General features: G+C 38.5%; 1 protein-coding gene across 5 annotated transcripts in view; it reads left to right on the top strand.

The window, feature by feature from the left end:
- Positions 1-18414, top strand: part of CAMK4 (calcium/calmodulin dependent protein kinase IV) — a 166015-nt gene that overhangs the window by 69083 nt on the left and 78518 nt on the right. For 3 of the 5 annotated variants that reach the window (XM_021380303.1, XM_021380304.1, XM_021380302.1), the window contains exons 2-3: positions 7213-7291; positions 8291-8371. In XM_021380303.1, the coding sequence (XP_021235978.1) occupies positions 7213-7291; positions 8291-8371 (160 nt within the window). The remainder of the gene's footprint in view (positions 1-7212; positions 7292-8290; positions 8372-18414) is intronic. The other 2 variants (XM_021380306.1, XM_021380307.1) reach the window with 1 other exon arrangement.

The following is an 18414-nucleotide window of genomic DNA, read 5'->3' as shown; positions in this document are numbered from 1 at the left end:
CCACACAATCTTCCAGCCACTCTGCCCCAAGCCTGTAGCATTGCCTGGGGTTGTTGTGGCCAAAGTGCAGGACGCAGGTCTTGGTCTTGTTGAACCTCATCCCACTGGCTTCATCCCAGTGATCCAGCCTGTCCAGACCCCTCTGTAAGGCCTTGCTACCCCCAGGCAGATTGACACTTCCTGTAAGCTTGGTGTCATCTGCAAACTTACTGAGGGTGCACTCAATGCCCTCTTCCAGGTCATCAGTAAAGATATTGAAGAGGACAGGCCCCAGCACCGACCCGTGGGAAACACCACTCATGTCCAGTCACCAGCTGGATTTAACTCCATTCAGCACCATTCTCTTGGCCTGGCCCTCCAGCCAGCTCCTTACCCAGCAAAGAGTGTACTTGTCCAAGCCACAGGCTGCTGGCTTCAAGTTCCTGTAGATAGAAATGTCTGTATCAGAAGCTTTCAAATGATAGGGAGACAAAAGCAGAAATTTACAAGAAGTAGGAAAAAAAACCCACAAAACAAGGACAGTAGAGTTGCCCCAGGAATGAGAAAAGCTGAAGGCAGAACGTTGATTACATTTTCCTGGGAAGAGATTTGAGAAGTGAGCGAGGAGTATGAGGAAAATGAAGAAAGAAAAAAAGAACTACTTAGTAGGGAGGAAAGGGAAATAAAATATTGTGAAGAGAAAGCTGAAGTCTTCATAAAAGATTGACAGAATTTTAAATGCCCAAACAAAATTGATAGAAGGATATTTAAATAATTCAGAAGGGCTGACATTGATGGCAAATTGGTGAAGTTCACCCTAGAATGCTGAAGAAATAAACTCTCTGGAACAAAACCTGAACCAATTCATTTTCATTCCCCTAAGCAGATGAAGTCAGGAGGCACCAACCCCAGACAATATGGTAGATGTGTTAGGACAGTCCACCCAAGATGGACAATGTGCTCCACAGTCCTTAAACTGGCATTATCATGTTGTAAGAGAAAGGTTGTCTTCTTTGACCTGACTCTGGACATGTCAGCCTTCAGCTTAGGCAGTGTTATGATGTAGTAGTCAGAGTTGATGGTTTGTTCAGGTTCCAGGGAATCCAGAACATTTCCTGTTTCCTGTTCCTGTTTCCTATTTCCATTCCTATTCCCCTTTAATATTCCAAAAGACAGAGCATTAATGAATGATTTTGAAACCTATTCAAAGTATAGGCTGTTTAGAACACTTTCTCCAGTGGTATACAGTTTGGTGAAGGAATGTATTGCAAGAGAAGAACAGGCAGGTTATTTTGCCTTAGCTTAGCTTAGGAGGGAAGGTCTTGCAACACAATGATAAAGATTTTTTTGAAGTTTTTATTCTTCAGTGCACTTTCCTCTTGCATGCACGACTTTACTAGAAGTAAAGAGACAATGACAATAGAATGTATATTCTTTGTTAGTGTCTCTTAAACAGCACTTCTTTTTTTCTTGAGATAATCAGATAATGGTGAAAATGTTGCTTAAAATAAGGCACATACACTTCCACTGGGGCTGTCATCAGTCATCAGGCTTCGTGTGATGTTTCAAGGGGATCAGTAGCCACTCAGTGTGTTGCACAAATGGAAGTGTGCATGGAATCTGAAGGTGTAAAAGTATGCCAAGTCCGAGTGTTTGATTGTACTTCTTGCACAAGTAGTCTAAGCAACTGGTCCCGAGCGTTTGCTCCAGTGATTATGAAGGTTAGGAACAAGAATGAAACTCTGAATTCTCTTGAAGCAGTAGAAGTTCTCTTGGCCCTGTCTTGTACCCTCTTTTCTTTGCTTTCCATATTTAACTGAACTGCCTGAATGTGAGTAGGTAATAACTGTCCTGTCCCTGATAAGAGAAGAGCAGTTTCAGGGGAAAACCCTGTTCTAAATAAAATACTCAAAATCAGTTCTGCAGAAACTTTGCACAAAAAATAATTGTGACACTGTTGTAAGTTTGTTTTCAGCCAACTTTGAGCTTCAAGAATTTTTCGGACTTTCAGAAATTAATTTTGCTATTGAGAAGTTTCCTGCTATTTTAGAAATACAGTTGTTCTTAAATGCACTCTAACGCAATTTTTTAAAGAGACTAATGGGAAAATGAGAAAGAATGAATCCCTTTAGTATTTTTCATATACTTCTTTTCCCCGTAGTGCAGTTTTAAATGTTCTCATCATCGCCTCTGCATATCTGCATTTTAGCAGTCTTACTTGAGACATGGTTCAGAAGGCAACTTTCCAAGGGTTGAGTTACACAAAGAAGAGCAATGTACCTGTAGCGAAGTAGTAACCTCTGAAATTCGCTATATTTAGCAATTTGCTTCCATGTTTTCAAATGAAGATCTGAGATAATGAAACTTGCTCTTTTAATAAGTTTGGGTCAGTTATATTTTCCATTCAATGAAATGCACAGGAAGACAGATTCATCAAAATGCTTTACAATATGCAGCTTTAGAGGTTTGTTTCTGCAACTTAACTTCAAGTAATTAAATGGAGGAAAGAATCTAGTGGTAATATGAATATTATAGAGTACAGCTAATTTGACACCCTATCTGGATTTCCATTTTTTGAAAAGGTAGTAATGCCAGATGTTATGAAATGTTTAGACTCTCCATGGGATAGGGGTCTCTTTCTGTACATTTCCTGCAGTACCTCAGAGTGGAGCCCTACTAGTGAGAGAGAAACTGTCAAGCTCCAGCAGGAATTAGCAGCTACCAGTCCAGCCACTGCAGCAGGGGTGGCTTGGACTGTTGCATTTTAATTAGCATTTCAACAGCCAACATAGCCCACATCCAACTGATCACAGTTGTATGGGTTGCTGGCTGTGGATGTGACAGGTTCAAGAATATTCATGAACACTAGTTTTGATGCTTTTCTCTTGAAAACAGGATGTGTCTTTTATTGGGAATGTACTTGTGTATGGCAATTTTTGTTTCTCTATACAATACAGGGATGTCAGAATACTGAAAATACCATTTAAGCTTATTGCATTGCCTTTCCAGATCAGCCTAAGCAGGGATTGCTAAAACAACCTCTTATGTTAAATATTAGAAAGTCAGCACAGCAGCTAAAAGTTATAATATCAAAATCTGGAATGGTGTAGATTTTCACTGTCAAAGTCAAACCAGACAGAACTCTGAAATGAAATGTAATTTGCTTTCCTCTCTTGAAGTATTTGTGTTTTCTTCCACCATCCTTGCCTTCTTCAAAGACTGCTTTTCTTTCCTACAGAAAATTGGATTTCAAGCTGTTTTTTTCCTCCTACATTATGTTCACTTTGTGCAATTTTTATCCTCTTTACAATTTGTGAAATAATGAGTAGAAAGAGAGGTCTATAGTTCCACAGAATTGCATGCAAGTCCTGTACGTGTCAAAAGTGATGTTTAGCAAAAACTCTTAGATTGTATTTGAGCAGTACTTTCAAAATTGCTCGGATGATTACTGTAGGAAGATTGATTTGATATATGAAATGCCTGTTGTGATAATTCCTGAATTTGTGTCTGTGGGATTTTTAAAGCAAAAAAATAGAAATACCGCAAAACAGGATTTTTTAAAAGTAATTTTCATTTGCACATATGTTTAAAATAGAAAGAACAGAACAGTTAGAAGGGACCAACAAAGATTATACATTTCAACTGCCTGACACTTAGTGGTTAACCAGAAGATAAAGCACACTAAGGGGGGCATTGTGCCTCCTGCACTAGCAGCCAAAGGGCATCAGCTGCCTCACTGGGAAGCCTCTTCCAGTGGTTGACCACTCTCATGGTAAAGAAATTTTTCCTAATGCCCAATCTGAACCTCCCGTAGCTCAACCTTGTGCCATTCCCATGCATCTTGCCTTCAGTTCCCAGGAGTGGAGCCCTGATTCCTCCCTTCAGGGAGCTGCAGAGAGCAGTGAGATCATGTTTTGTACTTTTCCAGACTTGACAGCCCAAAGCCCTCAGCCTCTACTCACAGGACATGCCTCCCAGACCTGATACCATCTTATTGTCCCCCTTTGGATGCTTTCAAGGACCTTACCATCCTTTTTGTGTTGTGGAGCCCAGAACAGCAAACAATATTCAAAGTGAACCATAGAATCATTAAAGTTGAAAAGGCCAGTAGGATCATTTAGTCTAACCATCAACCCATGCATGTGACTACTCAAGACCATGTCACTCAGTGTGACATCCACCCTTTTCTTGAAAACCTCCAGGGATGGAGGGTAGCACGTTCCACCCTCCCTAGGAAGCATGTTCCAATGCATTGCCACTTTCAGAGACAACGTTTTTACTAATATCCAACCTGAATCTACCCTGGTGCAACGTGACACCATTGCTTCTCATCCTATCACTGTTAACTGGGAGAAGAGAACAACCCCCAACTCACTACCACGTCCTTTCAGGTAGCTGTAGAGAGCAGTAAGGTCTCCTCTAAGATCTCCTCTTCTCCAGACTAAGCAATCCTAGCTCCCTCATCTCCTCCTCATAAAACACTGCACCATCAGTAAAAGTGGGAGAATCTCCTCTTTTGCATGGCTGGCTGTACAATGCTTAACGTGGTAGTCTGTTCTGGCTGCCAGGGCACATTGCTGCTTTTGGTGACCTGCTGTCAGCAGCACTTCGAGGTCTCTTCATGCTGAGCTGCTCTCGAGCTGCTTGTCTCGCATGTATACCTTTGTCTGACAGCATTGCTCTGTCCCACATGCAGCACCTAGAGTTTACCTTCGCTGAACTTCCTGGTGTTTCTAATTGCCCCGTGCTTCAGTGTATCTGGATCTCTCTGGAAGGCCTCTCATCACTCTGGGTAGTTACCAACACTTCCCAGTATAATATTATCAGCAAAGTGGCTAGCTTCTAGTCAGCAAGGACCTTGCCAGACTCTCAAGACATTTGGTAAACTGTCAGTTTTCTATGACTTTTTTTTTTTATTCTGAGCAGTCTTTATCTTTGAACAGGGAGTTTAATTTTGAAGTCATGGAACAATAATTTCATTGATCATTTGGTCCTCCTGTAGTGCATATATAAGAAAAAGTGAATTCATATATTTTAACTTCGTACCTTTGTAGGCTACATAAAAAATCAGTATTCTGTATGGGAATTGATGCTGGACTTCTGTATTACTGCAGTGCTGGCAGCAGTGATTTCTGTGGCCCCATAGTAGACATAGTTTTCCTGAGACTGTTCATTCTGTCATATAATTTAATTGGACAAACTAGATCGTGTAATCGTTCTTTGAGTACATGAAACACAAACTAATTTATTTTTAAAAAATCAATCCAGAACTTAAGGAATTTAATCCAAATGAAATTTAGAGGAGATTACGTAGAGGAGTGTATTTGTACTGAGTTTATGCAAAATGCAGAATATAACCCAGGATGGCACAGTATGGCAATGCTGACCTATTTAGAAAAAAATACCCATTTTTCTATGTCTAGTGGAAATACTGTCAGTGCTGTTTCTTTTATTATAAAGATTGCAGCTGTAGGAATTTACCTCTTCTGACTACCTGTGACCAAATAAATGTGCAACTATTTCCTTTTGGTTCTCTTGTTTCAGAGGTGGAAGGGGTTTTTCTTGAGCTTGGGGATAAAGACATGTTTTCCCACCCAGTTCAAATTCTGCATGTTTTCTTGCTTTGGCATCTCTCTCTGCTGGTCTCCACCATGAGTCCAAGCCTGGTTCTGCAAAATCCATTTTATCCTTTATTGCCATTATTTGCAAATTCTGCTCATCATTTCTGCCTCCATAAAGTCCCTCATTGGCCTTCCATCTGTGTTGACACCACTATTTCTAACTTTGTGTACTTGAAGTGTGACTGTGCCTTTTCTCTCAGTTTCACAGAATGGATATATACATATATACATGCATATATATGTATATATTCACTGGCTATGAAGAGGGAAGAATTAGTAGGATCAGTTTGAAATATGTCAGCACTATGCAGTGAGTACTGCTGTGGTCAGTCTCATCTGGAGTATAGTGAAATAATTTCATGTTCCTACTCTGAGTTGGAAATGGTTGTCATTCACATTCTGCAGTGTACATCTGCAAGTGGTTATTAATTGCTTGGGCTTAGAGTCCTCTCAGTTTCTTCTACTGAAACTGCTCATGCTGTAGGATTAAATATTCCCTAGTTGTGATACCTGCTGCTTATCATACAAGTGCCTAAACCATTGAATATAGGTGGTCTCTCTTCCGTAGTGCTGTTTGAATGTATTATTCAGATGTAGTGGAGAATACTTGCAGTAAGTGAAGTGCATGTTGCCACGAGAATTTTTGCTTTCTACCTATTTTTTTTTTTCTGTCAAAATATGTCAATGAAATGTTTTGTTGGTATGAATTGCATTCCAGCTTCTGAGGGTGTTGCTGTTTGCAGTCACAGTCTGGTGCTGAACAATTCAAGATGAGGGCATGAGATTACTCCAGTTGCCATCTCTCTGAGTTTTTCAGTTGCACAGGGCTTTTTGTCAAAGAAGCTTCCTACTGCTTTTGGTGATGAAGTCTTGAATCTCTCTGAGGATACTGGTGACCCTTCAAGTCATACAGTCTCTGAAAAGCTATATGTGCTGAATCAGGAGAAGGCTCACTGAGCTCCAGCAGGAAGCTTCATGCCCTCCTGCACTGATCTTGGGGCTGCAAAGCTGTTTTTCTCATATTTCTCACGCCTCTCTCCTGGCTGCTGTCATGCAGAAGCTTTCCCTTCTCTTAAATCTGCTCTCTCAGAGCACACCCAGCATTGCCCATGCCTCAGCTTTGCCCAGCAGTGGATCCCTTTTGGAGCAGCTACAGCTGCTGGTCTGGCATGGAGTAGTGCTGGCCTCTGCTCACAAAGCTCTCCTGCAGCCCCCTGCTACTAAAACCTTGCCACATAAACCCAGTACACACTCCTGCTGGTTTAGCTGTCCATCCCATTTGAAGCCTGTTCCATAAAATCATCAGAGATGTGACAGCAGCTGGATTTGTGTACATGTGGAAGACATTGCATAGCCAGGCTACCAGCTGGTAAAGCTGGTATTGCCCGCATCATAACTTAAGTTCACTGGTTTCACAGAGAGCACTTTTCACTGTTTTATTTTTTTTTATTCCATGTGTGGGAAAAAATGAGGTGTTTTTGCCCAGTGTGGGAAAAGTAGAAAATGTAATTTCAGTTAGGGAACTTGGTTTATTGGCATATTCAAAGAGATGTATGTACAACTATTCTTCCTTTTTTTTATTTTTTTTTATTTTTTTATTTTTTTTGTTTAGTGGGGCTACATCCATTGTCTACAGATGCAGGCAGAAAGGGACCCAGAAACCTTACGCCATCAAAAAGTTGAAGAAGACAGTAAGTGTTTTTTGTTTTGTTTTTGTTTTTACAGTTTTTTGTTGTTGTTGTTGCCATTTAGTTGTTTGTTTTTCTTTTTTACTTTGTGATATGTTTGGGGTTTTCTGTTTTTCTTTCCTTTGGATATGGTTTCTCAGTGGGAGGGAATGGACTAGATTAAGGACTTCACTAACCTTTTTATTTTCTCTAACTGGGCTTATTCTGTTCCTCATAGTTAAAATATGTTTTAGAGGTAACAGTACTCTGTTGTGAATCTCATATCCCCACAGATCCTGCTTCTATCTACATCTGGTGTTGTTTGTATGGACTTAGATTTGGTGAAAGCATTTTAGACAAAAAATTCTTTCACTATAGAAAAGAAATGGGTTCTATGTCATTCAAATTTTCTTTGATTACATATTGCTTTAGTGTATTGATTTGCTCAAAATATAAATATCATTATATGATTTATTTTTTCAGAAACTGATTAAAACATTGATTCATGTTCAAGTAAGATGTTAGATAGCCGAGGAGAAGTGAAGGGAGAGAGAGGAAGAGCTTGTGACTGCTTTTGATACACAGTCACCTTTCTTTAATTCTCTTTCTTAAATATATTTAAGGGAGCTCTGAATAGCACAGGAGATTGGAAGACAGAGGAATATATTGAAAGAGCAAATTCTTGAATATTTCCATCCAAAGTGCCTGATTTTAAACACTGAACAGAACAGAGCAAGAGTAACCTGGTGAGAAAGAGTGTCCAAGAGAACAGAATGGGATCAGGAGGCAAGTGATCCAGCTTGCTCTGGAGGTAGCAGCAAGTGGTGTGTTGCTTGCTGCAAGCACCTCAGAAATTAATGCTTTTTTCTCATGGGAGTGGCTCAGATAAGAAAGAAATGATCCTTTTGCATTAAAATTGTGTGCTGGGAACAGAGTGTAAGGAACTTAAAACACCTGACCATGTTCTTTTTATTTAAGTAATAAAATTAATTTTTCGTTTTGCTTTTCATTTCATTTTAAAAGCAAATAAAAGTTTGGACAAGAAATATCAGCCAATCATCAGCACACACACTTGTGGAAAGATGTGGATTCTTAGAAACTTCGGTAATTAGTATTTCTTCATTATCTACCTGAATGAAACTTAGTTCAAAGAACCCTTATTATTCTTACTCCTGAGATCTGTGTCAAAGTTAGGAAACCAAGGGGCAAATTATGACCATAACTTCCAGAGTATTTAAAAGACAACAGTGAGTAGGGCTAAAGAGGCCTAAAGAAAAGATGATATATGTATTAGCAGGGAAAAAAAATCTTCTAAGATACCACATATTAAATTATGTGGAGTTGTTCATAAGAGCTACAAATAAATAATTTTAAAAACCTAGATTATTGTATTTAATTTGCTCATATGCTTGAAACATAGAGTTAGCAGATTTATTAAATTTTATAAAGGTTATGGAGGTGAAGAATTGAATTCCATAGTACTTTTGTGGAGAAGTCCATTTCATGAGGCAAAAAAAAAAAACCAAAAAAAAACCAGTTCCTTATAATACTTCCGTAAAAAAAACTCATAAAATGAACTAAGTACAGAGCTGAAGTTACAAACTTGCAGCTGCAAATATGAGATTAGTTTGCTTTTTGTTATGGACTTCTTCAGTGATGACTCAGCACTTAAGAAAAATGAAATATCTTCAGGATGCATTTTGCAAATATGATCATTGCTACTCTAAGCAGGGACTTACAAATTACATGATATTTGTAGGCAATAATTCCAGAACAGATATTGTTGCGAACAGCATATAACACAGGGATCATGCTGGAAGAATGCAGGATTCTTGAAGGGATCAAATAATGTGTGCCGTTTATGGAGGAAGCCTTTAATCTGAAGATGTTTGCTTCCTTCAGGTGTATTCTTTAAAAGCTAGGAAACTGAGCTGGGCCAGCCTGAAGACTTTCTCATTGTTTGAACAGGTAAATACCATCCAAGAAGTAAGGTCCACCTCAGCCTTAAATTTCCTGCAGAGTCTGGACAAATTGCTTAAAAAATATTGGAGTATCCCTGCTGAAGAAAATACATGGCCACTGCTCCATGGCTTCCAAGTTTAGATACTGAGGGCCTGCCTATTTTTTAAGGTACCAAGTTCTAACAGCTGTAACTGAAGAAATCTGGAAGCTGTCACTGCAGTAAAGCAACATGCGCTGAGGAAGGCAGGGTAGGATTCTGAATCAGATTGTCTGGAGTTTGGTGCTCTTATACTCCCAGTTCAGCCTGTGCTCTTGGCCAAGTTATCTGCTCTTTTTCTTTCTGCTTTGTCATCTATAGCATGGAGGTAATGTTTATTTATTTTTCTTCACAGTAATGTTTTGTAAGATAGCCTAGTTAATATTCCTATAGGTTTTAGCTGATACATATTTTCCCATAAGAGCAATTAAGTATTATGAAATGTAAGAGCCTCTGTGCCTCAGTCATGAGGCATCCAAGTGCAGAGACTGCTTCGGAGAATTTAATTTTGGATTATAAAGAGTTGGGCTTTTTTATTCTGAGTTGCAGTGAATTGGTGATAATAAGTGATAGTCATGAGGCCTGTGCAAAAGTTGAGTCTGTTATCCTGGAGTAGTGCTACTTTTCATTGAATCTTTCCAATTGAATGAGAAGGCAAGTGCCATAGATGTGTACTCTGGAAAAGGGGTGTTGGGAGTGTGTATCATACTTGGGGGTTGTCAAATTTAGAAAGTAGGATTTCCAGTGACTTTTGAAGAAAAAGATGTTGTGGTTGTGGCTACAAAATGAAAATTTTCATCTGCTTCCATGTGGCCTTGCAGGATTTTTAGTTTGAATGCATGCTGCCTCTGTATTTCTCTGCTGCTGTAGAATCTCTGATGAGACTGGTCCTGTGATACTGTAACCATCAGTACTCTTGGTGGATTGACATCTAGGAAGAGTGGGAGTTTAGCTGAGTAAGCTAGTCCAAAGGAAAATTGAGAGACAGTTTCTGAGTTACCTTACTTGCCATTTCAGTGACGATTTTTAAAAAGTATTGATGTGTAATATTCTACATTTTCCCATTAAAAAAAAAAAAGGAAAAAGAATAATGTCTTACTTAACTCTACTTAAAAATAATTGACTGCATATCAAAACTCAACATGAAAAAGGTGTTTTTTTCTGTCAGACAACTCACACTCTACTGTTATTCCTTCACACACATACACAAATGACACATTGCTTGATAGTTACTGAAAAATGGTAATTTCTTATTTACCACTTGTCATGGTTTTATGATTTTTGGTTATTGGTATTCCACATCATAACATCATGTAGTGAATGTACCTGGTTCTCAGAAGAGAAGGACTACTACATTCTCCACGGCACTTTGCTTCTCTGTTACCATTTCTGGACAGAGGGAAAAGATAAAAACTTGCAGATCACAAGACCTTGGGCACTTTTTCCGCCCGTCTCTCGTCTTGGCAGCATCTCGCTCCCCAGCCATCATATTGTCAGTATTGGAGTAAGGCCTACCTTGACTTCGGACATTCTCTCTCATTGTATTGGATTTATCAGCTTAAATTGTAATTATATTGTATTATAGTGTGTTGTTTTGCATTCCGATATCTTATTTAGTAAAGAAGTTTGTTTCTCCCCAGATTTTTGCCACTGTTTTTGCTCTCAGGCCCATCTCCCTACCTTTTTTTTTTTCCCTTTTCCTTTTTCCCGGGGAGTGGGTCCATGGGTCCCCTGTCCCATTCGTAACAGAACCGGGCCGAACGCCCGTAAACCACTGACACCACTCAATCTGTAGTGTTAGCTATTGTATATGTAGATCACTTTGTTTTCTCATGTAAGCTCATTTTTAGTCATTCATGTCATTTTATTCATGCGCAGTTCACACTGTGATGTTTCTTCTGAAAGCTGAATAAAATATTTCAGTTAAAATTATTATGAATATAGAAATACGGCAGTAAGTCACAACTTTCTACTGTTTGTATCTGGTTTCCCATATGCATAATGGGTATCTGGATTCCACCATCTGACTCACTACTTTCCAAAAGAAAACTGCTTGTCAGTAAAATGTAAGCCCAAATGAACAAATGAAGAGACATCTGATGATTTTTTTTTTCTGCAGTAAGTTACAAATAGGTTTTTGTTTTAGAATCTGTGAAATCAGACGCCACTTAGTGAAAATTTTGCTGGAAAATATCTTTGTAGTATGCTTTTGTAGTCCTTGGAAAGCTAAAAGCAGTTTTTGTCTGTATTTACAGGACATCCTTCAGAAAAGGAAAATGATATCACTCTAGAATTGAAAGAACTGTCCTACATACTTAAAGTTATTTAACGTGTCATCTGCATTACATTGTATTGTAGTGTATCACATTGCAGTGCAGATTATGTGTAAAAATCATTTAATATAGAACAATATTTTTGCCTATCACCATTTAGATTGTATTGGTGTGTTCTTCCCAACTAAGTCATCCCTCAGGGTAAGATTTTAAGGAAAGAGAATGTGTGTTATGTCTCTTCCTTTCTTCTTCTTCCATTTTTATTTTTATTTTTTCCCCAGAAATACAGAGATCAATCAGTTAAAATAGGAAAACAGGAAAATAGAAAGCTCAGCTCATTCTGCAGTTTGAGGAAGCTCAACCTACTGTACACTTTTCATTATTGAATAAGTACTTCTGAGAAGCTAAATAATATCCCTTAGATGATTAATTCAGTAAAAAAGAAATAAATGGCACACTTTTGGGTTTGAATACCTTAATAGGATCTTCTGTAAATTTATCTAAGCTGCATATCTTTTTTCCACCAATCCATCCAAGTACATGTTGTTTCCTTTCCACCTGCAGTGACTTGTTTTCTCCATGGCTTCAAGAAATTCTGGAGCAGTGTAGGTATGTAAGTGTAGAGAGGCAAGATAGGGAATAGAAGTTAAATGTGCTAGTACATGAAGATATATTTAATGCTTGAAGGAAAGACATAATCCTGAAAAAGTACTGAGCTGATGGACAGAGGTAAATACTGGTTTACCCTGAGATTATAGCCCTTCGTTTTAGAATCTCATAATTATTTACAGCCTTTAAAAGAAGTTGGGGAGCTGTACTTCAGGGAAGACAGGGCTTCTGCATAGATAGATGATCCCTGGGGATCTCTGAAAGTCTTCCCTACTTGCATTTTAGGTATATGCAGCGATGCTATGACCACAGGTGTGGCAGTTACTTTTTTTGGAGGAGAGGGACTGAGTTTTCCTGCTCTATGCTGTTGAGCAAACAATTAAGGGAAATCTGTTTCCATGTATGAGAAGGCCAAAGATGAGAAGCCATAATGTTCACTTCAGTGCAAGTAGTTCTGTTGTTGAAGTAAGACAGGCAGAATTTATGACTTAAAGCTGCTTATCCTGGGTTTATTCCTCTTGCCTGAAGCTGAATTCTCTGCAGGCCCTTGGAGACAGAAATCTAGTTGAGGTCTATGAGAGGTGATTTATTTTACCAGGAACTCCATAATCATAATGGACTTCCTTAGCAAACTGATTACACTGGGATATTTCAACATAAAATAAACTCTTTGACTGGAATGGTCTTCTTTTGTCTTATGGTCTTTAAGAGGAAGACAGGCCACGGGCAGGGAGAAATGGAAAAGCAGATGTGGCAGCTAACACAGCTACTGAGTAAGAAACAAGACTTGCAGGGTTAGGTTACAGAAGCTTCTTTGAAAAAATCATGAAGTCAACATCACTGTCTCATCTCCATGAGACACATGATCAGGTCAGAGCATCTTTGAAGACTGGAACTGAAGTGCAGTACAATTTCTAAGCTGAATATTATGATGGTTGATATCTGAGGGGCTAGTGTTGATGGGTGAATCACTTAAGAAGGACTTCCTTAAGAAAAAGTCATGATCATTAAAAGGTTCAATCCATTTTGAAAAAAACTAATAACACATTTTCCCATAGATGTAAAATAATAATAATAATACTCCCTCCCTCCCTCCCTTTCCTTTTAAGCAGCCATCAAATACTACCATTTGTTTCTAATAAGCTGTTCCATTCTACTCTGCATATGTTGAGTGAGACAATGTTCGAAACTTCAACTGGTCATGCTGGCTTATGTAATGTAGTTGAAACATTCTAGAAGCATTTCTGTAATTAATAAGAATTTACATAAATATGATTTTTTAGTTATTATTTTAGTAGTATTAAAGTCACTTTGATCTACAATTTTTGGGGGAAAATTATTATTTGAAGTATATTTTAGAATTGGAAAGATCCAACTTCTGTGGATTTATAGGCAACAGTCTCAGGAATATCAACTTGCAGAAATTTAGACATTGTTGCAAGGTTACATTACATTTATATTGTTTTTAGCTCTTTGAACCCTAATAGAACAACAAAGCTATGGGAAGAAATAGCATAATAATTAACTGTAGATTACTAAATGTAGTGACAAATACGGTAGGAGCAGGATTTGAAAGTAAAGTTGGAAGAAGACACAATCAGAAGAACTCTGTGGCTTGGCTTTCAAGTATTTGTGGGAAAGGTCCTAATTTTTGCAGATGAGAATCCTAATTCCTGCAAATTAGAAGTTAAATTGTATTCAGCAGAAGTCTAGGAAGATGATATATGTTACCATTACAGTTTATTCCAGTTATTTTTGTGGGGTCACTTATGTGTTCTAGTTGCAGCACAGCAGTAAGAGTAGTTCTTCCATGTTTTGTAGATGGAGAGCACATGAGGTGCTGAGGCTAGCAGCTGGGTATAGAATGGATTTGTATCCAGGCAAGTAGCACAACAGTGCAAAAAGCAACAATAACAACCTCCAGCATACTTTTCTTCACAGATAAAATCTGTGGAGATAAGGTAGGTATGTACAAGTCTTCAGGTAATGCTGCTTATCTGTTACTTCTGTTGCCTTTCAGTAGCTAACAGAACAAAAAGCTTTGAAGAGAGAGAGGCCAGAGTGTTATGTTTGAGTTTTTCTAGAGCTCAGTGGTGAAAGGAGCACTCTGTAGAGACTGGAGTTCAAAGACTTTTAGATCTCTACATCAGTTCTTTCAAGGGGGTAACATGGATTAAGGGGATGGTGATGCCAGTGCCCTTACGTATTGCAGCTCCTTAGTGAACCACACATACAGGAGTGGGAGTTTTGTGTCCTTCACTACATGAGAGGTCTAACTCTATTTAGAGTTTTATCAGCTCTAAGCTTTTCTACCAGTGCTCTATCTTTCCTGTTAAAATGTTGCTAGGAGGTGGAAACAACACTTGAGGTTCACTGACTCAGTACAAAAAAAGCACAAATTACAGGTGATTGATAAAAGTTCCTCGTTCTTTCCAGCTCTTGGTTTTATTTGTTGATGTTACGTCATCGATGCAGAAATGTCCTTAGTATTCATGGAAGCCATGTTTGCCTTGCAACTGGTGTTATAAGGCAGGTCTTCTCTCTCCCATATAGCTTATATATGAAATGTGTTCAAAGAGAGACTGCTGAGTGTTGCACACAGTCTGCTCTTCCCAGAGCTTCTGGGAGCATACCCAGAGTATAGCAGTTGTAATGGGGACTTTAAATAGCTCTGCTCAGGTTCTAGTTCAAGCTCACATAGTGTACAACAGCCTCCTTTCAGCATCTCCTCCATTTACTCCTAAACTGTATAAAGCATTGGGGAACTCAGGATTAAATATGGAGGCAACCTGTAGCTCTTTTGCACAGAATTCACAGGTTGGGATTTAGTCTAAGCTGATCTTCTGCCTGATCTGTTGGACAGAGCAGTCACTCTGTGCTCTCAGCCCACTCAGTTCCTTCTCATTTTTTCCTGCATGGGTAGTAGATGCTGGTAGAGAAGGCATTAATGGAGTTGGGACATCCTCCATAGGGATTGGAAAGACTTAGAGACAGAAACATATCTGCGTATTCTGATACTCATAGATTATTAGCACAAGAACCTCGGTTCACAGTTTCTAATCTATGAACTGAGCTCTCTAAGTTAGCTATAGGGCCACACTTTCACATGTCTATTTACTTGTCTTAGTCATCTCACTATATCTGCTTGCTCCTCAGGGTCCTCTCTCAATTCTATCAAACGTTTTTCATTCTCCCTAAAAAGTTTCTGTAGGGGATTTTTTTTTCTTTGAGGATCTGCTGGCTTTCTATGTTATCCAGATTATATAAACTGTAAATTATAAGCAGTTCTGGGGACATGGACTCATTTATTAGGTTCCTGTAGTTGTAAAGTTACAGATTCTATCTTCTGTGAAGCACTGAAGTGGCTTTGTGACTTCAGGACCCCTCACTGTTGGTGTCTGGGGCTGATCTACCTGAAGACTTGTTTAGCATCAGGGGATGCTAAAGTCCAGGCGCAGGTCCAAAGATTCTGGGTAATTTTTCAGAGATTACACACAAGACTTAATGCATACCTGAAGTTACCAAGATTTCTTCCTGTCTGATGTTTGATGAGGAAAATATTCTCCTTTGATCAACAGAATCCCAGCCAGGCCTTACAAAATGGAGTGGTAGAGCATGTATTTGATCACATGGAATAATGTGGTATCTCTGCTGGGGATTACAATAGTAATAGTAGCCCTTGTTGTCATGGTTTTGTGATTTTTGGTTATTGGTATTCCACATCATAACATCATGTAGTGAATGTACCTGGTTCTCAGAAGAGAAGGACTACTACATTCCCCACGGCACTTTGCTCCTCTGTTACCATTTTCCGGACAGAGGGAAAAGATAAAAACTTGCAGATCACAAGACCTTGGGCACTCTTTCCGCCCGTCTCTCGTCCTGGCAGCACCTCGCTCTCCAGCCATCTTATCGTCAGTATTGGAGTAAGGCCTACCTTGACTTTGGACATTCTCTCTCATTGTATTGGATTTATCAGCTTAAATTGTAATTATATTGTATTATAGTGTGTTGTTTTGCATTCCGATATCTTATTTAGTAAATTAGTTTGTTTCTCCTCAGATTGTTGCTGCTGTTCTTTGCTCTCAGGGCCATCTCCTTACCCTTTTTCCCTTTTCCTTTTTCCCGGGGCATGGGTCCATGGGTCCCCTGTCCCATTCGTCATGGAACCGGGCCAAAAGCCCGTAAACCGTTGACACTTGTGCATCAAACCTTCATTGAGTAGCACTGAAAGTTGAGATGGATCTGTGACTGTGAGTTAATGCAGAGAATGATGTGAACATTAGCTTAATAGTTCTGTGCAATTTCTTGAATTGCTGTAGGCATCAACCTTGGCTAATAATGCAAGTAAGCATAGCATATTTGTTCTCAGTTTTTCTCATGCGGCTGAAGACTTGTAAAAAATTAGAATACCTTTGAGATAAAATGGTATATTAGATAGGAAATATTCTGTCATCTAACAGCTTTCAGTTTCCATGCAACTATGATTACGTGGTGATACAGTTTATTTATTTGGAGGTGTGGCAACAACATGAAGTCTTTCTAAATGCCAGATGTGTAAAACTGATTGCATCATTTAGATTAAAACCTGTCTTAATACATTTTAACTGTGTTTGTAGCTGTATAAATGAAATTGAAAGAATGGGCAAGAAAACGGCAAGTACAATTTTCTTAGTAATCCTGTAAATGTGACTGTTTTGAATTGGGGAAAAAAATGCACTTAACTTGCATTTACACATTGTTCTTCCATTTTTAAAAGTGTCTTCCTCTACGTCGCTTTGGGAGCAACAACAATGGCAGTGATACACTATAAATAGTGAATAACTGAAACAAGCAGTTCGTGAATGCTTAGTAGTCTGAAATTTGTTTTTGTAAGTGGTTCAACATTTATCATACATATTTGCATAAAAAAATCTGTGTATAAATTAATTAGAAAAGGAAATAACAACCGAATTATTCAGGTAGTTAGACTAGAACGTATAGTAAGGCCTGCTCTAATGAACATATAACTTATTTTGAACATGTACAGAAAACACATTATTGTAAATCACTTGTGTTGTGCAAGCTGTAAGAGCCACGGGAACCCTGTGATTCATCCTTGTGTGACAGCAGCAAGTTAAGCAGGAAGATTCTTTGACCAGGGTCTGTGTGGTTTTGGAGAATATGGTTTACCTCTGGCCAGCTTTACCCTTAAAATATTGTATTGCAATGTGGAGGATCTATTGATCAGGTAAATCAGCACGTTACTTATTGTTTGTAGTCTGTACAATCCCACAAACTATCCATCTGATAGCTTATCTGCAAATGCACTGTGCTTTTTGACAAACAGAAGTGTTGCTCCTTTGTTGGAAAAATGTACATTTAACAGATTAACAGTATTATCATATGCAGAAAGAACATTTCTTATTGTTTCTTAAAAATCTTGTACAATTTGCTTGTACAAGACCATCTGATCTGCATTTGCAGCCAGCACGTTTGCATACAAGCAGACCTTTAAGCACCTAATAAAACAAATCCTAACAAGACAAATCCAGGCACATTAATGTAACTTGCAGTAGTTCCATATAAGTGTGTACAGTCTGAAGAATGTGCATCCATTGAAGCATTGTAGATACAAATAGGAAGTGTGGATTTCCGCCTAAAGGCAGAAAATATTTGGTTTAATAAGGAATAGTCTGTCTCCCTTGCATTAATAATACAAGTGGACTTACGGAGGCTCAAAAACTTTGTCAGCAACCTGCAAAGTGAGAACTCCCTGCCGACTTTATAGAAGATACTGCAGGACTATGCAATTACTGCTGTGCTTTATTGTATTGTTTGACGTGTTCTTCAGGGACCTTGTGTTCAGCTTGAATAGGGATAGAGCCAGAATAGTCTGCCAAGCTTAAAATACAGAAAATATTATTTTGAACCATTTTTTTTTAAGTATAATATTAGTCTAAGTACAAACATTACTCCCTTACAAAGAGAGAACTGCTAACATTGCTAAGAAGGTCAAGCGATGACCCAGCAAGAACAGCCCCTAAAATAAAGGAGGAATTCTTTATTTCAAAAACTCTTACTTTCATTCAAAAAAGGTCACACAAAAAATCAAATCGCATTAAATAGGTGTTAAATTAATACCCTAATTGGAATATAGAAATATCCTTAGTATCCTTTGGTTCAGAAGATTCATCTTTTTTAATGGTGCACACACTGGTACACCAGTTACTGAATTACACCAGACTAACTCAGAGGGATAGACTGGATCACATATAAAATAACAA

Source organism: Numida meleagris, chromosome Z (assembly GCF_002078875.1).
Source record: "Numida meleagris isolate 19003 breed g44 Domestic line chromosome Z, NumMel1.0, whole genome shotgun sequence".
Lineage (NCBI taxonomy): Eukaryota > Metazoa > Chordata > Aves > Galliformes > Numididae > Numida > Numida meleagris.
Note: the sequence above shows the minus strand (reverse complement) of the source record. Positions and strands in the feature narration are given on the sequence as shown.